Source organism: Rhinopithecus roxellana, chromosome 9 (genome assembly GCF_007565055.1).
Source record: "Rhinopithecus roxellana isolate Shanxi Qingling chromosome 9, ASM756505v1, whole genome shotgun sequence".
Taxonomy (NCBI): Eukaryota; Metazoa; Chordata; class Mammalia; order Primates; family Cercopithecidae; genus Rhinopithecus; species Rhinopithecus roxellana.
The window spans coordinates 24,554,437-24,581,065 of NC_044557.1; the positions used below are offsets into that span (position 1 = coordinate 24,554,437).

General features: G+C 47.4%; 1 protein-coding gene across 3 annotated transcripts in view; it reads left to right on the top strand.

Moving 5' to 3' along the window:
• RBPMS (RNA binding protein, mRNA processing factor) overlaps nt 1-26,629 on the top strand; it is a 191,884-nt gene that overhangs the window by 151,206 nt on the left and 14,049 nt on the right. The window contains exons 6-7 of one of the 3 annotated variants that reach the window (XM_010370885.2): nt 12,459-12,589; nt 15,208-15,437. In XM_010370885.2, coding sequence (XP_010369187.1) covers nt 12,459-12,589; nt 15,208-15,339 — 263 coding nt within the window. In that variant the 3' untranslated portion in view covers nt 15,340-15,437. Of the gene's footprint in view, nt 1-12,458; nt 14,226-15,207; nt 15,438-26,629 lie in introns of those variants that run through there. The other 2 variants (XM_010370884.2, XM_010370886.2) reach the window with 2 other exon arrangements.

Here is a 26,629-nt window from a genome sequence, read left to right on the forward strand (position 1 = left end):
GGAACTGAGGTACATGGACACCTGGAGCTGCTTATTGTAAATTGGCAGGTTCATTGCAGCCGGTGGAATGAATGATAAGGGAATTGTGTAGATCAGAGTCTCCCAAGGTACTCAGCCAATTTTGTTTAATAAAGTTAAGTAGATTTTTTGAGCAGATCACATTTCCCTGGTGAAGCTGGAGGGCTGTGAGATTTCTTTTAAAGAAAGTCTTCTGCTCTTAAATGAAGAGAGCATTGTTCTTATTTTAAAAATAAGTACGTGAACACCAATATAGTTAACAAAGCTCTATCTTCTAGTGATCACTAATTTATTCTTAGCACAAAAGAGCTGAACAATATGTCTGAGGCACGAAGAATGAGGAAGAAACAGTTAAACATGAGAAGTGGCTGAGGGCATACATTCCAAAGCGCCACTCCCTGCCACCTCCCTCTGGTAGGTAATGACTCCAGATCATCTGATGAATCAAGGGATTGTTTTTGTACTGAGGATAGATTTCCTATAGCAGAGACAACATTATTTATACTCCCAGATTGTATTCCTTACCTTTTTTCCTATATTAATGTCAGTTATTAATGTTGTTGTTTGACACCGTGCACTTACTATATGCATGTCAAATTCGCATTCAGTTTTTATAATGAACTATGTGTTAGTTTTTGTTTTTATTTTGATCTGAGGAATCGGAGGCTGGCAGAGATTAGGTAAGTTATCCAGTGTTGTACGGCTGGTAACATTTACAACTAAAGGACTTAAAGGGGAGAAACGCCGGTTTGACTTTCAGGTGAAGCTTATTGAGTCACCTTTCACCACCGTACACATACATTCCGGAATTACCTCACCTATAATACTGATACAAGGAGGTCATTTGTTCTTTTCTTGTCCATACCCTTTTCAGTGACCATCTCCTCACCCTCTAAAGAGTTCCCAGGTCTTTGGGCACTTTTCAGATGACATACCGCATCTTCCTAATAACCTGCCACTGTGAAATAAAGAGTTCCATTTCCAAATAGTTTCTAGTACGTTCTGCTACACACTCCCACCCAGGATCGCCAGGATACATTCAGTTAAACAGGAATTACCTGTAGAGAATCAGGTCCTTTTGTAACTCAGCATTACTGCCCCAAATCTGGGCTGGAAAAATAAATGCTGATGATACTCAACTAGCAGCAGGTGCCCAGTAAGTGTTTGTTGAAGACAAACACTTGTTAACCAAAATGAATTAAAATGTGAGAGTGGCCCCGACCAAATGGACATTTTTGGATTTTGTGGGCTTTATTTATTCATGCTAGTCATAACTTCACTTAAGAATTAGCCTCATTTTGTTTTTTGTAACTGGAGACTGCCCAATTATTTCATCCATCTTGTGGCCCCATGGCTTAACACTCTCAGAAAATATTTTTTATTCACTGTGATCATGGAGTATGCAGGGGGATTACCCTTCAGTGGCAATGTGGAACTAACTTGCCTCTGAAAGCAAGGGAGGTGAAGGAAAGCAACTCTCAGACAACAGATGTTTCCAGAAGTGGAGTTTTGCTTTGCACTGAAAATTTAATCCAAGGGCATCAGATTTTTAAAACATGAATGAATCAAAGTAGGAGAGTTTGGAAAAGGAGGGCACTTTTGAGATTTCCACACTTTGTTGCTAGCAGCTTTGTTACCTGTGGAGAGAGAATTCTGGGTCCATGGGTGACTCTGCTCCTGTAGGTTTTTCTTGTTTCACAGTAATTGGTAGTAACAGGCTTTTCTTACTTAAGTGATTGATCTAGCCTGGCTTGAAGAGATGATCAAATTCCTTGGCACACAGAAATGTTTAGCAGGCTTCTTCATATCCATTGCCATTGTGGTGCCTGATATATCTGGTGCTAGTGAATAAGTCAAAGAAGTGTAGAACAGATGCTGTAGAATTTCTTTTCAGGACTAATAACAGTATAATTTTTTCTTGTACACAAATCAGGTTATTTCCCCCACCAGAATGCCAGGTTAAATTATTTCAAGTCTATACAAATTGTTTGTTTTGGCCGGGCACTGGCTCACGCCTGTAATCCCAGCCCTTTGGGACGCTGAGGTGGGTGAATCACGAGGTCAGGAGTTTGAGACCAGCCTGGCTTATATGATGAAACCCCGTCTCTACTAAAAATACAAAAAATTAGCTGGGCGTGGTGGCGGGCGCCTATAATCCCAGCTACTCCAGAGGCTGAGGCAGGAGAATCGCTTGAACCCAGGAGCTGGAGGTTGCAGTGAGCCAAAATTGCATCACTGTACTCCAGCCCGGTGAGAGCATGAGACTCTTCCCCCCCGAAAAAAAAAATTGTTTGTTTTTAGCCTAAAACTACAATTTGCACTCTGACTTCTGAAAAGCACAGAAACTCACTTTGAAGGCAGTGATGCCTTGTCAGGAATGTAGACTCTGGAAACAGATTCTTTAGATTTGTATCCCTCTACCTATAAGCTGTATATGACCTTGGACAAGTCACTAAAACTCTCCAAGCATCAATTTCTTCATCTGTAAAATGGAAATGTTAGTATCTAGCTCAAAGGACTAAGGGGAGATTGAGACTTTATGCTTGTGAAGGATACTATACACATAAGCACAAAATAAATACTTGTTCTGGTTTCTAGGGACACATTAACATAATTTTAAAATAAGATTTCAGTCATTGATGTTTTTAGCATTCCCTGTGGATAGATCAAGGGCAAGTAGCCCACGGCTAGCCAGCATAGATGGGGAACCAGAAGAATGTGGGTGGTGGAGTTGCTGAGTTCCTAGAACAGGAGAAGGCCATGGGTGAGAGTGGGAGCTCAGTTCAGACACACAGCTTCATTCTGGAGTTCCTCACGTGGCTCATAGAAGAGTTTGCTTATGTGTGTGTCTAGATTTGTGTTATTTGTGCTATGGAGTATATTTTGGGGTTCTGACTCATCAGTTTCCTAGGTCAGTGGCAGTCTCTTTAAAACTGATAACTATGACAAGTTATTAGTTTCTGCCTTTTTTCTTCAAGGACTGGAACCTTTGCAGATTTAAGAAAACTGACATTTTCTTAAAAGTCAAGGAAATGTGCTAAACTGTAAATCATTGGGTGAATTACATAATTCTGAAGTTTATGTCCTCTTGCTAGTTGTAAGTTAGTTGTAGGCACTTTGTAATATCGTTAATTTTAACTAACTTTTCTTGAATATGTTCTGTGTGCCAGACATATGTGCTGAGGATAGGAGATTACAGTTTTGTGAAGGACATAGACACAGAAAAAGATAATTTTTCATGTAAGTAGTAGGTGCAGTGTTCAGGGTACACATAGGCTGTTTTGGGAGGTATAAGAAAGGATATCTGGTCTATACTGGATTTTCACGAGAGCTCCGTGCCTTGATGAACACTCTTTTAGGCAGCACCTGTCCCTACTAAGAGTCCCAGCTAAGAAATGGAAAGTTCATTAGGTCAACTTCATTAATTATCAAAGAAATCTACATGAAAATAATAGACTTTAATAACATTTCTTTAGATACAGGGTGTCACTGTGTTTGCCTAGGCTGGCCTTGAACTCCTGGCTTCAGGTGATCCTCCCACCTGGAGTAGCTGGGGTTACAAGTATGTGCCCCGTTCTGTTTTTAAGGATGATTCCCAGTGTTATTATATTAAAAACTGGTATAAATGTTGCTACTTTGGGGATTATACATTCAAACAGCACAGTTAGGTGTATTGAGGTCCATAAAATGTTCATTTCTGAAAGCTTGGCAAGGTTATCTGGAAGGCTGAGGAGAGAGGATCATATGGGCCAAGGAGTTGAAGTTGTAGTGCGCATTGATGATCACACCTGCGAGCAGCCGCTGCACTCCAGCCTGGGCAACATAGGGAGACCTTGTCTCTAAATAAATCAATCAATAATGCATGAGTGAATGTCTGCTGTGTAACATGCACTGTGCTGGGTACTGGAGATACAGCAGTAAGCGCTAGAGACACAGGCCCTGCACTCGGGGACCTTCTAGTTCAATAAGAGATCATCTCTTTTCTATGGACTAGATAGAGATGAACCCAAGCAGCAATTTCATTAAAAAGACACCTCTGCCTCCCCTTGCTGTCATAACCATCCTTCTTCCTTGCTCCCTTTCCTCCCTCACCACATAACAGATGTATGCCAGAAGAGGTGTGTGAATGACGAATGAAAGTTTTACTAAAACACTTTTTGTTTATAATTTTTTTATTTAAAAAAATTAATTTCCACCTGAATCATAGACTCAAGTTGCCCTGAAGATATACATCCTAAAACACTTTTTTTTTATGTTAGAAGAAATTTATTTTCCTTCCTTTTCTACTCTTTCTCCTTTGTGAACCTCCTTTGTGGAGGGCACAGTAGTGAATCTAACAGAACAGTATGCAGCTCTCATGAAGCTTACCCAGGTCTCTAGCAGAGTGGGACTGAGCAGATTTTCTTAGGTTGTTCATATGACGTAAAACCATTACGTTCTGAAAATACAGCTCCTGTTAAACATCCAGACTTGACTGCAGTTGTCAGGAAATTCAGGCTCGCAGAGAGGCTGGCAGACACTTTGAATCTTCAGTCTGCTAATGCCAGGGAATGGACTTTCCTGGGGAAACTCTGGGTAACCCTCATCCCAGCAGCTGCAGGTCATAGGAAAGAAGAGGAATGAAAATGTCCCCATGTGATGAGTAAGAGTAGGTAATAGTAGTGGCTTAAGTTCCCAGAGGAACAGTTTTCTTCCCGCTCATGCTCAGGGTTCCCTTCAACTCTAAGATTAGAAAGCAGATCCTTTTAAAATCCTGGATTGCGTTGCAGGATTTCTTGGCCTCGAAGAGGTGGGCAGTAAAGGAAGAAGACAATCATCAGAGCAGTGACTGGTCAAAAGCATGGCGGAAAATCATTAAATGGAGAAGTGACTCTGGGCCAGTTGAATCATGACCACCTGCTTTTGGAATTTCCTTGGCATACGTATTTTGGGGTCTGTTTGCTTTTTTGCAGACAACTTGTTGCTTCTGCAGTTTGTACTAGAGAAATAGTGGAGTGGGGAGACAGCGGAAGTTAAAGTCGGTCTGGCTGAGAACCTGCATTTGGGTAATAGAAGTAGGGATGGGAATGAGAAAGACATAAAGAAGATATCTTTATCATCAGTAGATGGAGATAATGAACATGGAGAAAGGCAGTGAAGTGCAGAAGTGAAGGGTCTGGACTCATGATCTGGATCGATTCACATCCTGGTTCTGTGAGAGTCGTTGGGCTGGATATTTAACCTTGCTGTGTCTCAGCTTTCTCATAAGGTAAAAGGAGCTCTTGCTAATGTCTCCCATGAGGATGATTGGTGCACAGAATGTGCTCAGTAAACACGAGCTCCTACTGTCCTTACTACTGCTATCATCACTGTCATTATCTTTGTCATCTCTATTGTTATTAGGACTTAGCAATTGTTTGGACATAGGAAGTGATGAAGGCTTCTAGCCTGAGTAAAAGGGATAAAGGAAAGTGTTGGCGGTAAGAAGAGGAATTGGTTTATGAATGACAGTAAGTTCACTTCTCGATGAGTTGAGTTTGATGAATTTACGGTGTTTACATTGGAGTAGAAATCAAAGCTATAGGTTTTGAATCATCCTAAATAGAATTAGTAGTTGAAGCAATGGAAATGACCAAGGTCCATGATAGAGAGAAAGTAGAAATAGTGGAGAGCCAAGCCGAGACTTGATTTCTCCTCATGACTGCAGCACATAGTACAGTTGGTTCCCTGTACAGAACACAAAAATCGCCATGGTCATTAGTGCTGGGTGGTGGAAAACACCTCCTTTGAGCTATTCGCCCACTTTTTTTTTTTTTTTTGGAGACTGAGTTTCACTGTGTTGCCCAGGCTAGAGTGCAGTGGTGCAATCTTGGCTCACTGCAGCCTCTGCCTCCCAGGTTCAAGCGATTCTCCTACCTCAGCCTCCCAAGTAGCAGGGAGTACAGGCACCCACCACTGCACCCAGCTAATTTTTGTATCTTTAGTAGAGACAGGGTTTCACCATGTGGGCCAGGCTGGTCTCGAACTCCTGACCTCAAGTAATCCACCCGCTTCGGCCTCCCAAAGTGCTGGGATTACAGGCATGAGCCACCATGCCCGGCAACACTCAGTCTTTTCATTAGCTTCTTTCATAAAAATCTTCATCTACATTTGTCTTCTTGGGAAGCCAGTGATGTGTTTGACATTCTATGGGAACCGCATTAGTTCCCTAGGGCTGCCGCAACAAATTACCAGAAACTGGGTGGCTTCAACGGACAGAAATCCGTTCTCTCACAGTTTAGGAGACCAGAAATCTGAAATCATGGTGTCAGCAGTGTTGGATCCTCTAGAGACTCTGAGGCATTCCTGTTTGTAGACATACCATTCCAGTCCCTGTCTGTCTCAAGATTCCTAAATCTATCTGCAAAGACCCTGTTTCCAAAAACAGTGACGTACTGGGGTTCCAGGTGGATGTGAATTTGGGGAAATGTCATTCACCCTATCACAGGAGCTAGTGTGCACTGCCCTGCGCCATGGGAGCTGGCGTGGGCTATATTCTTAGTCCTGTGGCGGAAGCGCATGTCTGAATAGGCTAGTAGTACTTAAAAGAGTGGGCCTTGTATGGCTGATTTTTAAAAGGCTTACTTAACAGACATGGATCAACTACTTGCTGAGGTATGTGAGTGGGAGTTGACTGCTAACAGAATCCTTGATTTATTTTTCTTGTTTCAAAATTTATATTATTCCTATTAAAAATGGAATTTTTCATCATGTTTGGATTTTCTGTGTCATGGCTGCTGTTTTTCCTGGCCAAATTCTTCATCTTCGAGGCAAGCTCTCCTGGAAGACTCTGTCCCTGAGTTTCTTATAGCAAATTGAGTATGCTAAAAAGCCAGACATAAAGACCACCTGCATTCCAAATGGGGCCCTGTCACCACCAGCAGCAGTGGGGGCATCACCCACCCCAGGGAGGAAAGGATGGTGTATAGAAGGGACCCCGAACTATGAGACAAGAGACTTGAGTTCTGGTCTCAGTTCAGACATTATAAGTTATCTATGAGACCTTAGATAGATCGTGGTGCCTTTATGTGCATATTTCTCTTCCACCCAGAATGAACCCTCAGTCTGACTATTTCTTCACCTGAAGGCAGGATGGAAGTATATTTTTTCTTCATTTTCTCAAGTATTAAGCAAATGGTTGATTTTTTTTTTTAATCTTTTTTTTTCTTTTTTCTTTCTTTTTTTTTTCTTTGAGACAGAATATCGCTCTGTAGCCCAGGCTGGAGTGCAGTGGTGCGATCTTGGCTGACTGCAATCTCCACCTCCCAGGTTCAATCAATTATTGTGCCTCAGCCTCCCAATTAGCTGGGATTACAGGTGTGCACCACCACACCCAGCTAAGTTTTGTATTTTTAGTAGAGATAGGGTCTCACCATGTTGGCCAAGCTGGTCTCGAACTCCAGATATCAAGTGATCCACCCACCTCCACCTCCCAAAGTGCTGGGATTACAGGCGTAAGCCACTGCATCTGGCCCAAATGGTTGATTTCTTGATACTGTCTTATAATATGGTGGTAGGCATTGGTAAGCAAGAATAAGAGCTTGCCGTCCAGGAGGTAACTGCTGTGCCTGGGGAGGTGCAGGATATGGTGGAGCACAGAGAAAGCAGTCTTCTAGACTAGAAGTGCGAGGCCAGGCCCCTCCCCGCCCCCGGAAGCGGCATCTAAGTAGAGCACAGTGAAGAGTTAAGCTGGGTGGAAGGAGTAAGTAACTGATGAGTAAAAGTTAAGCCAGGCAGGAGGAGGGGGAGAAGAGTGCCCCTGGCAGAGGGAGCAGTGTGTGGGAGAGAGGAAGGCATAGTCATGCAATGGAAGTGACTGATCCCAGACCATGAGGGAGAACCAGATGAGAATCAGAGCTGGAGAGGAGAATGAGGGCCAGATCATTTGGGGTCTTATAGGCCATTACATGGAGTTCAGGCAGTATCCACAGAGCAAGAGGAAATCATAGAAGGGTTTTAAGTGGCATGACTAAATTAAGAGACAGGGAGGGTCTTACTGTGTTACCATGGGCTGGAAGTGCAGTGGCACAGTCACAGCTCACTGCAACCTCAAATAAGTCCTAGGTTCGAGTGAACTTCCCACCTTAGCCTCCCAAGTAGTTGGAACTAAAGGTATGTACCACCAGGCCTGGCTAGTATTTTGTTTTTTTTAAGATATGGGGTCTCCCTAAAGTTGCCCAGGCTTGTCTCAAATCCTGGGCCCAGTTGATCTTCCTCCTCCTGCCTCTGCCTCCCAAAGCACTGGGATTACAGGTGTGAGCCACTGCATGCAGCCAAAATGTGTATTTTTAAAGTTGTCTTGACATGAGTGTGGAAGCCAGGAGGGCTTTTAGGAGGCCTTTTCAGTAATCCAGTAGTGTTGGTGAAGATCAAGCTGGATCATGGGATAGATTCACCAGGACCTTGATGAAAGAATGAATGAGAGGGAGAATGGGGTGACCACCGGGTGTGTGGTGTGGACAGCTGAGTGGAAGGTAGCATCTTACTGAAATCTGGAGCCAATGAGGACAGGTCATTGAGGGAGCATATTTAGTTTTGGGTATGTCAAGCATGAAGTTGCTGTGGAATATTTCCAAATAGACGTTTTCAGGAGGCAAAAAAGTTCTTTTTTTTTTTTTTTTTGAGACGGAGTCTCACTGTGCCCAGGCTAGAGTGCAGTGGTGCAATCTTGTCTCACTGCAAGCTCCACCTCCCGGGTTCAAGAGATTTTCCTGTCTCAGCCCCCTGAGCAGCTCGGACTATACAGGTGCCTGCCAGCACACCCGGCTAATTTTTTGTATTTTTGGTAGAGATGGGGTTTCACTGTTAGCCAGGATGGTCTCGATCTCCTGACCTTGTGATCTGCCCACCTCGGCCTCCCAAAGTGCTGGGATTACAGGCATGAGCCACCGCGCCCGGCCTCAAAAAAGTTCTTAAACCTTGTGTTACCAACTAAACTCAGAGATATATGGCCATACTTAAGTCCATTAAAGATTCTCCTTGTTCTTCCATCTCTCAGTTGTTTCTAAGAGTCATTCATGTTTATCTCTCTTTCAATGTGACCGTAGACTGGAAGCTTCACCTTTCTGCATCTGTTTCCTCATCTAAAACGAAAAGGCAGAAGATGATCTTCCCAAGCTCTGTAGGCTTAAACCTTCATCAGACGCTCTGCAGTTCTTTGGTTTCAAAGGGATTACAGGGTGGCGCTGGAAGTTTCTAGTCCTTGTTTTTCAGAATCCAATTTGAGCTCTTCTGGTTGCATATTCTCATGCTAAGAAAAAAAGCCTATTCAGATGTATATTGTGAGCCCTCAACAACGTTATCCTCAGAAGGTGCAAAAAAGAAAAGATGTAGCCAGATTGGTGCAATGGGAAAGGATTTGCCCAGCCTCTCAGGAGGGACGGATTAGGCCCAGACAAAAAAGCCCTGGCCTCTTGATCTGCCCTCTTTCTGCTCACTGGGGCCTGGCTCACTCTGGGTGGTCAAGAGCCTCTTTTGTCAAGAGGAATCTCACCCCCTCCCTAAACTCCAATTCATCCCAGTGGGCCTTGGGCAGCAATCTTTGTCTTCTTTTTTCAGCCTTCCATCCTGTAAAGTTTGAGCAGGATGGGCAGTGACTCAGGAAGGTGAAACCCATCAGGCCCTTGCCTCCTGCTTCAGTGGGGAGTCCTTGTGAAGGGCTTGTGCTGTGGAAAACCGTTCTCTTTAGCTTTTGTAATTTTCTCAAGCAACGAAAAAGCAAACAAATGCAAAAAGCTCATTCTGCTTTAATTCCCACTTCCATCAAAGGAGTGTGTGTGTGTGTGAGGAGAGTGCTCAGGTTCCTACCGAAAAGTCAGGTGTTTGTGAGGCCTGCTTCAGGTGCGATCCTGACCTGGTCAGGCCATGTATCTTTTGATGTTTATGGTAACTCCACATTCCTTCATGAGGGGAGAAGGGAGACAGAGATGATAAGATGTATCAAGGGATTTATCAAGTGTGAGTTCACCTTAATCTCTTTTAGACTCTGCCTTACCACTACTTTACTATTACTCAGCAATTTTGAGTTTAGGGGATTTCAGAGCAAATCCTCTTTCCTGCTGGCCTAGGTTTTGTGCAAATGTTAATAGTGAATTGTGTCTAAGCATCAGTAAAGAACTAATGGGAAGTAATGCTTCAGGATAAAAAGAGAGAAAGGTCTGGAAATCATAAATTCCAGCAGTCAGGCTGACATTGAAATCTGATTCCAGCTTATCTGTGTTGCTTATCTCTTTAGGATCAGATATCTTAAAGGACATATTCATTTCATTTTTTAAAGTTTCTAAAGGAAGAACCCACTGATCAGGTAACTACCTCTACCCACCCCACCCCAGTTAGCCAGGACGATAAGGAAGGACCACTGACAGGCTTCAGGTCAAACACGTTCCCCCTGAGGGCTCTGTCATTTGGAATCAGTTGTATGTATCAGTTTTATAGTCTTTATAGCTTTATTGTCTTCCGCTATCACAGTGGGAACAGACAAGCATAGGCCACAGATGAGTGTATGAGGATTTAAAAGACTCAGAATGTCTTAAAATAGCCTGGTAGCTAAACAACAATAATAGCTTGGCATTCCTGAGAATGGTTGTTTAAAATTCAAGGCATTGGTTCTGGTAGCAGTTAGTTTCCACTAGCTGGGCTCCCACATTAGTTACTCTGGAAATCACAGTCTCATCACAACGGGAAGCACAGGGATCTGTTAAGCTCCTCCCAGCCCTTCTGAGGGTGGTCCCTAAGCCTTGGGCTACAGGCACCTATACACCCTAGAACACAGTAGATGCTGTAGACCTGATCATTTTAAGGACTGTAGTGATGTTGTTGTTACCCTGACCAAATAATAATTATCAGTCCACTCTTAGGGGCTTATTTCTCCCACCTAGATACACAGGCAGTCTGTCTTTCCATCACCAAGTCCTGAGGAGGGAGGTAGCTTTTACTGCCTTGTTGAGAGGAGGAGGGAGTTGGGAAGGCCAACCAGCAACAGTATGTTAAATCACATTGTGATTGTTAAATCACCCCACATTGTTGGGGTCCCATCATGTCTGGAAATGGGTACAAACTGCCCTCTGAACGTATCATCAGCAGTCAGCTCTTGACTCCCTACCATCCTGAGAGAAGCTCGTGCCATGCAAGCTGGCTGTGGGGAAGCCTCGCCTACCCCCTGCCCACCAGATCCACATTCACCCACAGGCTCTGCTGCTTTCTGGTTTCTCCATAGAGCAGTCCCACATCACACCGAGCAAAGCAGTTTTCTGTTGCTAGTCCCCTTTCCATATTGAAAAGTTTTGGGGGATGGGAAGGATGCAGAGACACTGGGCCTAGAATGGCTCCTTAGATGGTGGGAAGGAATAAAGTGACTCTGTTGACCTTGGGTCACATGCACTGTAGACTTAGGGAAAGTCCTGAATGGCAGAGTTACTAATGACTATCAAATCACCTTTTGCTGACTCCCGTGGCAGTCCTGGATAGCGTCCTTGGCATACTGGATTTCAGATTCTGACAGGTGATAAAAGCACATCTTGAGATTGCTGCTTCACAGGGCCCAGATTCCTTGCTATTGACTGATGTTATTTTTGCCTTTCCTGAGAAGCTCCCTCATGTGTTTGCTGTTACTTTTAATGGATTGCTTCCTGATACATCGGAGGCCCAGGCACTTGCCCTTCAATCTGGCCAACTGCAGCCTGACCTGGGTGGAATTGGAGCTGCCTGAGGAACACTTAGACCAGGCGCTTGGCAACATGACTCACTTTTTTCCCCTAAAAGTTAGTCTGTAAAGAGCAACTGGAATTGTTTACATCTTTGTGGAGTGTAATTTTAATCAGGATTCGCAAGGTTTTTCACCTCAATTCTCTGAATTTTTAAGATCTTAAATGCCCTGTGGTCACAGTATTTGGCCCTGTACTTCTGGGGGCTACATGGAAAATGCTTGATGATCATGACTGACTTGTCAATAGCAATTATGCCAATAAACAGAAAAGTCTTCCAGTTCTGGTCTGTTGAGGCCCTGCCGTTAAGCCATTGTTTTCCCAAAGGCTCTGCAGTGGGTTCTCATGGGATATCTTTCATTGGTTCTTTCTCTCCCTTTTCCTCAGAGGGCCACATTTGCTGTTTTGTGCAGGAAATTCCCACTGTTTTGGGTTCCCCAGCTACAGTTGGAAAGACATCAGAGTGTTCAAGGCGGAGTCCAGGCCTGAGATCTCAGCAGGCCAGACAGACAGCAGATGCTTGTTGCATTTCTTGTTATAGTTTTCGTTCCTTGCTTAGCACTTGTGGAACCAAAGCCAACAAACAACAGGTTGTGAAAAGAATGAGAGTCATTTGGCTTCTGACACTGATTGGGGCTCGGGGTTTTTGGGTGTTTTGTTTTCTGATTTGAAACCAGCTGTTTGGTAACCACTAACTCTCGCCTTATTCTTTTCTTGCAGATGAGCTCACAGTGCCTGCACTTTACCCCAGTAGCCCTGAAGTGTGGGCCCCGTACCCTCTGTACCCAGCGGAGTTAGCGCCTGCTCTACCTCCTCCTGCTTTCACCTATCCCGCTTCACTGCATGCCCAGGTAATTGATACCCATCGGCCACGACTTCACTCACTCCACCTCCAGTCCTTTCAAACTTGGTTCCCCAGAGCACACCATACAACTAACACCTATCCAGCTAACAGATCCACCTTGAAGAGATTAATGATCCCCTCTAAATCAAGCTGACACTCCTTCAGGACTTACGAGGATCGTCTGACAGCAATGATATCACCCACTGCCTGATGTTTGCCCCAAATGACACCTCTCTCTTCCTTAATGATCTCACCTCATATCGCACATGAGAGACTGGGGCAAGTTTATCCACTTGGCTCCCAGCTAGCTAGAGGGCATCACCGGAGTGTATACGTGTGTGCCTTGTGTGGAAGGGCTACAGAGGAAGGTGTGTGCTAGGAGCAGGGGATATGTGCGTCTGTGCGTGTTTCTGTGTGTTGAGAGTTTTCCACTCTCGTGTACTGTGAGAAGAATCTGACCAAAGGGAAAGCTTCCATGGGGGAAGGCTCTACTTTCTTAAATATGTTACAGGAAAGATTAAGGGCTCCTTTTCTCCATTTTCAGGAAACCCTGTAGAAAAGGAGGTACAAGATAGTGTCTAGATGGAATTACAGGTCAAAGCAGAGATCTCTATTCTGACCGGCTTTCTTTCTTAGTTAAAAATAGCCTGATTTTTATAAACAAACTTCCTGTTTCTCCACAAAGGTTACTATCTACATACTAACACTTCCTCTCCCCTTGGAGAAAATATTCTCTTAGCTTTGCTTTTAGCACAAGTAGTAGTAATCAGTGTAAAGATTCACCTTTGGAGATCACTCATTCTTTGGCCTGCAAAGATTGATGACCAGTAACAAATAGAAAGTACGTATGTAGGTTTCATTTGTCTTTCTGCATGTGTAATTCAGCCTTTAAATTTTAAATTTTCAAAAATTATTAGGCTGGACAGGTGGAGTTTTCATTTGCTTGTTTTGCTCAGTGTTTGTTTACAAGGCTGGATGAAATAAACAGCTTCCCAGAAAACTTCCTTCTGACTTAAAACTCTTTTATGTTGTACAGAATTCACTGTCTTGATAAAGACCACCTAGAAGCAGCCCCCAGCGAGGGTTCTTGAAAGTCATGGGGTCAAGATTGTTGTTGGCTGAGCATCTTTTAATTCTTTTTACTGAGTTACCAACACATTGTGCGTGCATTGACGACCTGGCTTCCTGGGCTGCCTTTGGTGCCTGAGCCCCAGTAATGATTGCCCTCTGTGTTGGGAGAAGAAGGGAGAAAGTAGTACACGTAGTGAAGAAAAAAATGTAGGTGGTGGTGGTGGTGAGAGTACATGGCACAGAAAACAAAGGAGCCAGGATTACCTGTGCCTTTGGCTTCTCCTTCCCCTGCTGCTTTTTCTTCCCTTTTCCATGTCAGTGCTTGGGAACCCTCACAACTGGCAGGTAACGGGGTGAGGGGATAAAATGTAAACCTGTGGGTTTCTTCTGCTGAGTCAGTAGGATCTTTGTAGCAGGCTGCGGATAAATGTGTGGATGACATGGGGCAACTAAGAGCCCCTTTTGCTTGCCACCTCCCACCCCTGCTCTGGATGGTGTCTCCTCTTGCTAGACTGCCGGGTACAGATCACGTGGCAGTTAAGGCAGATGTTAATAAATACCATGAAACAGTGGTTTGCATAGTCTTCTGAATAGCCATATCAAGAGTTGACAACGGCCAGAAAGTACTGGGAATGGTGGCTTTTGGATATGACATCTGCCCATTCTTCATTCATGTAATGGGTAAAATCACAAGTAATTCTGGAGATACGGTATGGTAAGAGAAGGGCCTAAAGAGTCTTAAGAGATTAGAAAGCATATGCCATTGTAAGGAAGGATGGGGAGAGACAGTGCCAAGATTAGATGGACTCAGCCATTTGACTTAATGGGATGCATTGCCCATGGTGGCACCCTCCCCTGGGAGTTCTTGATCTTGAGACTTTCCCAAACTGGAATCCACTTAGCTCTGCCACATCGGTCCCAGATTTGGTGGGACTCTCATCTGATACCAGTTTTCAACGCCACTTCTTGTTTGGAGTCATTCCCAGTGCAGGCATGGACTCTGTGAACAAATTCCGTTATTTAAATTTATTTGTGCAGTGTGAGAATCAGAATGAGCTAGTAGAGGCTCTACAGATCAGCTGGTCTGACCCATTTGACAGATGAGGAAACAGGCCTGAGAAGATGGAGGGAGCTATCCACAATCTGAAGTGGCTCTACCATGACTAGACCCAGGTCACCTGCCTCCCAGGCCTGGCTCTTTCCACTCCGAGGTGCTGGCTCACCACAGACTTATTCTTTAATGGAATTTTGGAAAGGCCTCACTCCAGTGACTCCTTGGATCTTTCTTCTCTAAGTAGATGGGAAGCCTGTAAGAAGAGACTTGGAGGCAAAGCCAAGGGGATCAGCACTTAACCTTCACCCAAAGGGCCCAAGAGAATCTTTATTAACTGGAGGTAGAGCAGACTGGAGCCTTTACGGGGCATCTCCCCATATTGGATAATTCAGTTTTTGTTTTGGAAATCTTATAATGTCTTTGGAGAGGCTTTAAATAATTTTGTTTTTCTTAGCAATGTTATGCTCTATTTTGAGACATGGATTTTTTTTTTCTTCTAGTGTTTCTCTCCTGAGGCAAAGCCCAACACACCTGTCTTTTGTCCACTTCTCCAGCAAATTAGATTTGTCTCTGGGAATGTGTTTGTAACATACCAACCTACTGCAGACCAGCAGAGGGAGCTCCCATGTTGAATTTGTTAGCTATCTTCCCCCCTTTCGCAAAAAACTATTTCTTGACGACCTTTGAGAGATTTCAATAAAAATTTTAATCAGAGCAAAAATGATCTCAAGTAGACTGCAGCGTTTTGTTTTCATGGTGATGCAATGTTGGAGCAAAGGTGTTACTCTTTGACTGAGGTTTTGGGAGAATTGGGCCTGTGACACCAAGTCTATTTTACATAGAAGGACTCAGAACGAGCTTGCTGGAGAGGCAAGGTCCTGGAGCCGAGGTCACACCACTGCTGCTTGTCTCTGCCTGGGCTCCCGGAAGAGCCACCAAGAGCTGCATGTTGGAAGCATCTCATCCACCAGGAGACCTCACTTCAGCAGGGATGCTGCGTCTAGCTAGGGGAGTCCCTGTGAAATGTACGGGTGCAGTGTCCAGTCTGCCCACTGGGATCCACAGGAAGGAAGACCAGGAGACAAAGTGTCATTGAAAAGAAGTTGAGTCACATTTCTAGCTCTGCCCCGGCTGCAGCTGTGGTCTGGTACCCCTTCAGATTTCCCAGCTTTAAAGTAAGGATACTTATTTGCCGTCAGATCCCGTTTTTTAGAAATTATTGGATAAGGTAATAGGACTAAAAGCCTCAGTACTGACTTAATGTTTAGAGATGAAAGAGCGACCTTGTGCAGCAGAGACGTTGGATTGCTAAGAAGATCGTTAACATTTTTAAAAGTGATCATCCAGTTGACTTTCAAGGTCATTGGTATTTGAAATGTATTAATTAGGAGAGGAAGCTTTCATCTGTTGCTTTCAAAAAGCTTATACACTGAAGAGAGCACACAGCTGTTCTGTCACCTCACATTCACACACTTGCGCTTCTTAGGTTTGAGCTCATGTTTTGCTTTCAGTCTTGTGATGGGGCAGAGAGAAAGCCGGTAAAGTATACTGTCCTTACCACATACTCAAAACACAACACCATGCACCCTCTACTTCAGGCAGAGTCACAGTGTGCAGCCAGAAGCTTCTGTAGGTAAGTAGGACTGAGAGAGAAAGTCCTGGTTACCTGATTCCTCTTCAGAGGCCTCATTTGTCCAGGGTAACAGCAGTTCTCTCGGATTTCTAATAGGGCTGCTGTACGGCTTACCTGGACATAAACCAAAAAGTTTTAAAATTATAACACAGACTGCCTGAGGACAAGGCATGCATGTCCCTTGGGATGGCCCTGTGACACACTGGAAAAATTTTAAAGGTTAAACCCAAAATAAATACAGAAGTGGACCATGGGAAGAGAGACATAGGCTAACCGGGAAGGGAACTCAGAGAGGAGTAGATGGGCCTGGGAATAGTGGGTGGGCTACCCAAACTGCAGGGCTGTCCCCACTACCCCTGTATCTGGGCATTTGCTCATCAGCAGGGTGGGACTTCTGAAAACTAGATTTTAAGAAAAGCAAATTGTGTTAAGCGTCTGCATCACTATGCCCTGTAGGAAACACTGAGGCAAAAGACACAAGGGCTTCTGCTTTGGTGTCAGGTATGTTTTAAATACATGGGTATTGGGGGATGTCTCGAGGGCAGTGCTGCGTGTGGACCTCAGTGTGCACGGGCTCCTTAGGAGTCTCCCAGCAGCGAGACAGCTGTGGATCCCCTCCAGGTGCATGGGCGGCTCACAGGGCAAGGACTCTGATGGTTTTGGCTTCCACCTCCTGTACAGTGGCCAGTGCTGTAAGGTCGTTGGTCCCACAGGTAAACCTGTGAAAGAGCCATGTCTGGGGCCCCAGGGAGTTGGCTTCAACACCGCACCTGGCAGTCCTGCCTCCCCAAAGCAAGGCAGGCGTCCGGAGATTCCCGGTGCTTGCTCTGTGACTCTCAAGTCACTTTAGCACTTGACCCCTGACTGCCTGGTCCTTGAAGGCCTGGGCTTCCTAAGATGTATACTGTCTGCTCCAGAGCTGTGGCTGTGGCTGTGACTGTCCGGAAAACCACGGCTTTGAAGGACTGCAGAGCTTGCCTTTGGGGCTGTTCTGCCTAAGGCCTTCCATTGTTTTCAGACATAAATGAAACTGTTAATCCTCTGACATTTACCTTTCCCTCTCAGCCTGCAGCTCTGTGAAGGTCAGACTGTGAGAAGCCACCCCTCTAGCGCTCTGTCTCCTAATAGAGCCAGCCTGGCCTCATTTCCTGTTTGGTGAGGCTTTCTAGGAGCACCTGGCTTAGCTCTCACAGGAGGAGGGGAGGACGAGGAGGCCAGGCCTCATGCGCACAGCGCCAGCCTCCTGTGAGAGTGGGCTGGGTCTCCTTTCCTTTCCCAGGCCCTTCCTGGGGCGATTTCTGTGCCTGCCTCCTGAGGCAGGGCCTGTGCTCTGAGCTGCGGCTTTCGGAGAGCTCTGCGGGGCTTCGTGGCAGGAATGTAGGGTCGAAAGGACAGGCTTTGGAACTCCCTGGCCAGACACGAGCTCTGCCATTTACACGCTGGGCGACCTCAGTTGAGCAAATTTCTTAACCTCTCTGGGCTTCAGGAAAAGGGCCAGTAATCCTTCATGTACACACTTAAGAGAGTGCCCGGCATATTAGAAGGGCTTCATAAATGTTTGCTTTCAAGGCAGCCCTTCCCAGGGATCTTTTAAGGGGCACTTGAATTTTCACTAAGGAGAAGGAAGCCCAGACTAATCCTTAGCTATCCACAAGGCAGTGACAGTTAAGACAGGATGGTCAGCACATGTGGATGACGCCAGCGGGGGCTGCAGAGGCCTCACGGCTGGAGCCAAATGGAAGACTGGAAAGCATGAAGGAATGACGGGAGTAAGATGAGGCATTGCAGTGCAAGCGCCACCCACAGCACCGACTGACGGCACCTGCCCTGCTCCTGGCAGTGTGATCTCCACAGCTTTTGCCAGCACTGGGAGAGCTTATCCCCAAGAGGGGCCTCCCCAAACCAGGCCGGACACGGCCACCAGCACACCCTTCTGACAGGAAATACATCCGGGGTGGAGGGGGCTGGGCAGCTGAAATCCCAGAGTTGTAATGGCCCTTGCCCTCGCAAGTTACTTTACACAAACCCACTGTCCCTGGCCTTTCCAGCTGTGGCCTTATCTCACTTTCCTATTGGAGAAACTGGAGAAAGAACCACGGGTCACCCAGCCCATTCCTCCCTGGACTTTCTGGCACTTTCTTCCCACAGTCCTTCTGCTAGGATTCTCCTCAGCCTCATTTCCAGGCAACTGAGTTACATCTTGTACTTGGGGAGATTGTTCTCTTCACAGTTCTGCCATGAAACCCGAGAATCCACCCCCGGCCAGGCAGATGCTCTCTCCCTGGCGACCCTCTCCACCTCTTCCCTCATTTGCAGTGAGAGACGTCAGCATTTTGTCCTCCACCCCAACTGGCCTCTTTAGAAGCAGTCCTCCAGAAGCATCCATCCCGGGTGTTAGGGAAAGATGTTCTTTTGTCCAGAGCTGCTGCTACTGAGGCCCAGGCCTCTCCATGTTGGGCAGTTTTAGAAGGAAATGCTGTTCAGAAACCAGAGTCAGTCCCCTTGTGTATGGCTGTGTGACTTTGGCCAGGGTCACTCACCCCAAGGAGACTTCCCTAGAAATCACAGTATTTTTTTTTTTTTTTTTTTTTTGAGGCAGAGTCTTACTCTGTGGCCCAGGCTGGAGTGCAGTGGCCGGATCTCAGCTCACCGCAAGCTCTGCCTCCCGGGTTCACACCATTCTCCTGCCTCAGCCTCCCGAGTAGCTGGGACTACAGGCGCCCGCCACCTCGCCCGGCTAGTTTTTTGTATTTTTTTAGTAGAGACGGGGTTTCACAGGGTTAGCCAGGATGGTCTCGATCTCCTGACCTCGTGATCCGCCCATCTTGGCCTCCCAAAGTGCTGGGATTACAGGCTTGAGCCACCGCGCCTGGCCGAAATCACAGTATTAATCAGGATTGGCAGAACATCTCAACATGGGCCTCCTCCTGACTGGGGGCAGCATTGCTCTCCATTACTCCATTACTCTCCATTTGGTACACTGTTGTCCAGGTTTCTAGGTGTGTTCCATGTTGTCCTTTGTGGAAGGTTAAACTCCCCAGATCCTGCACACCTTCTCCCCTGTCCTTATTAGCAGTAAGAGCCCAACCCTGAGTCCCAACAAGTTGCACCTGGAAGTGCCGTCTGCGCTCGGCTGTTCCCTGGGATTAACAACCATGTGGCCCAGCTGTCACAGTCAGGTGCTGCTGAGGGCCTGGCACCTAACTGGGACCCAGTTTTTTAAATCAAACCAGATTTTAATGACAATTTCTACCCACTCTACTAAATTTGGGATCCTAGGCAAGTTGGTTGTAACTGCACTGAGCCTTAGTTTCATCATCTATAAATGGGAAGAATGCACATCTCCATGGGTTTATTTTGCAGGAAACAGTAACATGTTTGGCTTAAAGTCATAGTTATGATTAAAATAGCTCTTCTAATGCCTTCCCTTTGTCAGGATTTGATCTGGCGTGGCCCAGAGGCTCCTGAGCCCTCCCTGTAAGCTTGAGGAGCACTTAGGACACAGGGACTCCTGACCAGGACCCCGATAAGAGAAACCTAAGGGCCCGGGCTTTTTACTTTGGTAAAGAAGAGAAGCACTGGAGCCGAGGCGAGAATGGTCCGTGGCTGTGGCGTATACCGAGACGAGGCTCTCTGGTTGGGTCAACTGGCTGTGCACCCAAGGTTTTTGTCTTCCTTCTATAGGCATAGGTACCTGGATGCCATCTGGAAAGTATGTGAACTCTAACTGCTTTGGAAACAAAACCAGGGCTGCAGAGAAACTTTGGGATTATAAAATGTAGCCTTCCTAAAAGGGGAAAGGGAACTTTTCTGTGAAGAAAACCAATTGTGACAGTAGGGGAAAAGGAAAATCAACTCCAAATGGAATCATGTTTTATTCAGGATTTGTGCTGCCGGTGGGGAAGGCCAGACCCAGCGACAGGATGGGAAAGTGGGGCGCCCCAACTTCAAGCTTTGTGCGTTCTGCCACGAAGTTCTATGCGCTTCACTGAGCTCAGCTCCTGGGGACCTCTAATGGCCCTTGATAGCAAACATAGTTAAAAATTAACAGACTGACAGAATTAAATATGGATGACAAGCAACCACTGTGGACTTAATCTGACACAGGGTGTTACACGCTTGGGTGCCTTTAACCCAAGTGGCATCTCGAGTGAACTTCTGAGATGTCTGGACACATTTCACATGCCTGTTTGGAAGCAGAGCCTAGCTTGTGCTTAGGACAGACAGGAAAAGGGTCTAAGAGCCCAGGAGAGGAAATTCTCCCTGGAGGCTTTTGTTTAATTAAACCCAGCTTTGATCGGGCTTACCAGCATGTACTCAGAGTCCTAGGACCTTGTCCTTGTGGTCTAGACCTTGTCCCTGCCTGGGCTCGGACCTCAGTAGCACCTGCCATCATGACTGGAAGATCCTGCAAGAGCACAAGGCCAGCGGGGAGCATGGCCTTCTCCAGCCAGGACTTTCTTGCTCACCTCTTTCCAGCTGTTGAGGCAGGTGAGATGGCAGCCTTAGCCAAGGACCAAGTCATATAAATCTTGACATTCTGCCTAGATCATAGCGACTTAATTGCCCTAGGCAAGGAGTATTAGGTGCCAGACAGGTAATGAAGAATGCTGATGGCATTTTCATGCCTCTGAGTCTGCTGAGAAAGAGTATAGGCTGCCGATTCTGGGGGGCTGGGAGAGGAGGAGTGGTTCCTTTACAAGAGGGCCTCATTTCACGCAGCAGCGAAATTCCTAAAAAGTGTTCTTCCAGTTTTGGTGAGTGCTTTATTAGAAATGGAGGTGAGGGTTGCTATTTAAAAGAATCTTGCAGTCAGCACTGTGAGGTAAGGAAGACAATCTTTTTGTATTGCACATCATCCCTCCAGCCTGGTCGATGAGTTTGGAGTTTGTTGGACCAGCTTATGCTGGGCTTGGCGGCCTCTCTTCGCCTGGCGTTCTCTGACAGAGCTTGCTGTCATGGCCTAGCGTGCTTTATTTGGTGGTGCCACCCAAAAGTGGGTCCTGAGGTCTGGAGTGGGCGGAGCGGAGTTGATGGCAGTCAGTCACTGTGTGAGTGGTTCCCTGCAGTTGCTCCGCATTGGGAATGAGCCCTCCAGGGGACTTCAGGGCTCCATTCTGGGGAGAGTCATGGAAACCTGCCTGAGAATATCCATGCCTTCAAAACATTAACCCATTAGTTTGATATAACATTCCTGTTGTTTACATAAAACAGCTTGTTTAAGCTACTGTGGGTTTTGTTTTGTTTTGTTTTGTTTTGTCTTTTGTTGAGATGGAGTCTCGCTTTGTGGCCAGGCTGGAGTGCAGTGGCGTGATCTCAGCTCACTGCAACCTCCACCTCCCAGGTTCACGCAATCCTCCTGCCCCAGCCTCCCGAGTAGCTGGGACTACAGGCGAGCACCACCATGCCCAGCTAATTTTTTGTATTTTTAGTAGAGACGGGTTTTCACTATGTTAGCCAGGATGGTCTCTATCTCTTGACCTCATGATCTGCCCGCCTCGGCCTCCCAAAGTGCTGGGTTTATAGGCGTGAGCCAGTGCACCCTGCCCGAGCTACTGTCATTAACTATTTTGTTCAAAGAGGGATAGCTGACTTCTGAATGTGGTGCAAGGGAAACCTGCATTCAGGTACAGCACCTGCGCTAGGGAAGGTAAGAGAAAATCTCTAGCTGCTCCATGTGAATGAGACATCAGAGCACTAGCTGGTTTGGCGGTCTGTCTTCCAGCTCAGAGCATGCAGATGGCACAGCCCAGCCTCTTAGATCCGCCAAATGCTACCACTGCAAGGGGCCTTCCAGACAAGCATTTCTCAACACCCACAGGGATGCACAGCTGTTCCATAATCTGGAGATCCTGCAGTGGGATAAACTTGGGCAGCACAGGTCTAGATCAAGTCAAACCGGTTTCTTTATGGAACTTCTCGGAGCCCTTACTGTGCCGATATGTATCAAGAAACGGCTGAAGGGACCAAACTGTGCGTTTCTCTCTCATGTCCTTGACATTAGAGCATTTCTAGACCAGTGTTCATCCAGCCATACTTTTTGAAACTTTAAGAGCAGCATCTGTCAGGCTTGAGCATGTACCTGGTGATCACCTGGAGGGCTGGTTACAGTGCTGTTTGGATGCCCCTCCCAGAGTTTTGGCATTTCTGACAAGTTCCCAGGTGATGTCGATGGTCCAGGAACCTGAGAACCACTGTCTAGGTTTACCCCTTCATTCCCCAGAGAAGAAAACAGTCAAACCAGAGAGTGTTTACTTTCAGTAGTGACTATTAATTGAGCCAGTCACCTGCTAAGCACTTCTTGTGACTTCTTCTAAGGGCAGGTATGATAGTGGGATTCAGCCCCTAGAAAGGGCACAGTGCAGTGGAAATCATTACTGTAGTGTTAGGGTTTTACCCTGTGCCAGTCACTCACCGCTGCAGAAGGGCTGCTGCTTCAGGCAGGGCATCCTCCCGAGACTAGTCAAGGTCTTCCTGTCCTTGGCATCAGTATTAGGAACATAAATTCTGTCTGTATTTAATCCTCTGGCCTTTCATTTTCTCATCTATAAATGGGAAAGGATGGAAATTATTTTTATGGGTGGCTGCCGCTTTCTCTAGCATTCCATTTGGGTTTTACCCTGAGCTGCTGCTTTTCCTGGGTGTCTTGGTGCTCTCCTGTTGTCCAGTCCGTCACCATGCTAAGTGTTGGAGACTTACAGTGTTAGCCATGCAGGGGCACTGCATTTTCAGAGCATTCCTGAAGAAGAGTGATGGTAGAATCCCAAACAGTGTGACCCTGGGTAGTGAACTCTAACATAGTAACAACTGTTATCACTATTGTTAAATTCTAGTGGAGAAGATTCCCAGGGTCGTCCATGTTGCCTTAGATGTCACAGGCCGTGTGAAGTGCTTAGCGCAGTCTCTGGCACAGACTAAGTATCAGGGTCAGTTTGGTTAAGTATATTGTGTTAAAGTTTCTCACAGGGTCTTGAGAAGCCCCTGGAATTGTGTGCAAGACTGAGTGTGCACATTTGAGTGAGAACTATGGGGGAAGAGAGAAAGGATGTGTGTGCGCGCGCGCGTGTGTGTGTACACATATGTTTTCTATACATGGCATGAAGAAATGTCAGGGGCCACTGCCTTGCATGGAAGGCCAGCCCTTGTTACATTATTCTAATGAGGAGCCCTAAACTAGCCTGCTGAACTGTTTGGAGAGGACCTTGACGCAGGCAGTCTGGAGGGAACTGTAGGTTTTCCCCTGTTAAGAACTGTAAAGCAGCCCTTATGGGATGGGCAGGAATGACCTGGGGCCAAAAGCCGAGCAGAACAAGCAGCCCGAATGGGGCTAAGAAAGAACCCTCTCCTCATTACCCCCACACAGTGATTAGCGCAGAGCAGCTTGTTCCCACCACCCGGGCCGGCTGCCCGAACTCTGCTGTGCACCATGAGCCCTGCGGCTCTGCCTGGCTGCGGTGCAGGAACCTGGATGAGCCGCTCAGACTTGGCCTGGGGGGCACTGCCCTCTGCTGGAAGCTGGGCGCAGCGCAGCCTCTCAGGCTGGAAGAGGAGGCGGCCGTGGGTGTCTGTGGATGCGGTGAGAAGAGCCCCCCACTTGGCAAGCACGTAGTGTCCTAGCCTGAGACACAAGAGCAATGAATTCAGGGGTCTGTGTGTCCGCCACCCGCCACCACATCCACTCTGAGGAGCAGCCACCTATTGCATCGCTGGCGTCCTCACTCCTCAGCTGAGCACAGCCCCCCTGGACCCCACAGCTCGGAACCCACCTTCATGTCACTCTGGAGTGCGCCTCGACCAGGCCGACTAGAGCCTGACGACGGGCTGCTCGCTCGTCCCCAACCCCGCAGGCACCTGTGCGAGTGAGAACGTGAGGGCTGTGTGCGAGAGCTGGTCAGAGAGGCTGGGGCCGGGCTTCCTTCTCGCAGTCACCTGCACCGAAAGCAGAACCATGCCATCCACTGTGCGGCTCTCCTCCCCGGGCAGCCCTCCCCTTCCTCTGTCTCCTGTGAAACACCGTCGTGTCTTGGCCTCGTCGGGGCTCAGTGCCCCAACCCACACCCAGGCCGCACCAGTCGCACCACTGCGCTCCACACTGACCCAGTGCACACAGACCCATCACCCTCTACTGTGTGTTTAGGTGTCCAGCCCCCCACCTGCCATGGGGGCTCTGTGTCCCTGCCCCATCCTTTCCCACCTGTCTCAGGAAGGCAGCTCCAACTCTGCTCTTTGCTTAGTGAGCAAGTGGATTCAGATGCACCAGGCCGTGAGCCGTGGGTAGGTATGAGTTCTTTCTTCTCCCCACCTCTGCTCTCCTTCTCATTCCCTGGACCCTTCTGTCCCCCTCCCTGCCCGTCCCTACCTCACTCCCATCTTCCCCACTATTGCCCTCCTTTTGTTCTGAACACACTTCTAATTTCCCAGTGTGTGTTCTCCAGCCTCCCTGCATGGGAAGTTTCTGACCCTTGTCCCTGTAATTGCAATGAGTGCTGGGAGTGACCCCGGCCCTGCCTTAAATGAGCTTTGGTACCAGCTGGTGGCCCTGAGGACAGCAACTTTGCCTTTCCCTGATACTGAGGAGCCTGCTCGTGCTGGTCATCTGATCTCTGGTCATATCTGGCATGGTCGCCAGAGGAGACCCAATGCACAGGCGGCCTGAGGGAGTCGTGCAGGCAGAAGCACCATTGTGTCCTAAGCCTGCATTTCCTGACTCAGTGAGGCCAGTGAGGAAAGAACCGCTCATGAGGAGGCCCGTGGGGAAAAGACTCTCAGGCCTTCTTGTGCTTGGACCAGGGGCAAGGTCAGGGTGCTGTCGGATTTCTCTAGGACCCAATTTCTAGACATCCCTGCTTTTAGAATCAAGTCGGGATCTCATGGGACCTCATCCTGGATTCTGACCCCACTGGGCCCTGTGACCCAGGTCACTGAGAATCCCCAGACCTCAGTTGGTGTCCACACCTGTAAAACAAGATGAGGCAGGAGCTTTCCACCAGTCCCTTCAGAGCCCTGCGTTGTGCAGCACTGCTTCCCAGACCGCCCTGCACCTCCCTTTCAGCCAGAATGGCTCCTGCTTCATCGTTAAGCTTTGGAGATCTGAGTAAGTCCTCCTCTGCCACCCTGCAGGAGGGCACCACCTCACCTGGCCCCGCAGGCCTCGCCTTCTCCACTCCAGCCGTGCTTCTGGGCCGCTCATGGTGGTCATGGGGCGACCATGCCGCCTCCGTGTGAAAGGAAGAGCGGTGACAGGCGGGCATCTCCTTCCTGTGTCCGAAACTGACATGGCCGGTGATGGGTGCTGTTAAGGACTAAGTGCGCTTTCCCTTTTGGTTTTTGTTTTGTTCCGTTTTTTTTTTTTTTTTTGAGATGAAATCTTGCTCTGTTCCCAAACTGGAGTGCAGTGGCGCGATCTCAGCTCACCGCAACCTCCGCCCTCCGGGTTCAAGCGATTCTCCTGCCTCAGCATCCCAAGTAGCTGGGATTACAGGCATGCGCCACCACGCCCAGCTAATTTTGTATTTTTAGTAGAGATGGGGATTCTCCATGTTGATCGGGCTGCTTTCGAACTCCTGACCTCAGGTGATCCGCCCGCCTTGGCCTCCCAAAGTGCTGGGATTACAGGTGTGAGCCAGTACGCCCAGCCATTTTTTTTCCCCCTCCATATTTTCCTTGGCATAGGACCTGGAATATGTTGCCAGATGGACAAAGTGTTGCTCAATCCACCTGTGTTTGCGTCTGGCCTTCCACTTTGGAAAGCTAATGGAAGAGACAGGGCTGCTGGTCCCACCTGGGAGGCTACTTGCTAAAGGCTGTAGGCCCATCTCCTTAGCAGGGTGAGCAGAGTGCCTGGGGTACCAGACACCCACAGTGCCAAGAAGCTGGAACCCTTTTTCTAAAAGAACAGGAACAGAATCGCAAAGAAGTCCTGGCCAGCCACTGGTGTGCATGGGGTCATGAACTGCCCCTTCCTTCCGAAAGCAGCTGTTTCCATACTCTGCTTAGAAAGCCCTTAGATAGCCTTTCACCAGCCTAGGCCCAGGAAAAGGAGTTCGCTGTGCCGGATGTTAGCCTCAAAATGGCTGCTAACCTTTAAAAGGAGGATGAGAGCAGAGGAGTTGGTGGAACCTCGGGCGCTTCTCGAGGTGGGTGCTTTCCTTGGAGAGCTTGCCCGTGTGTTCATAAGGGTGTGTGGAACGCCTCTCAGGACACTGCTCTGATGCTTTTCAGCCCCTTGGGGAAGAGACCCTCACAGGCTAGTGTGAGTGGGTACCATCTTGGAACCGTGGGGCAGTGGC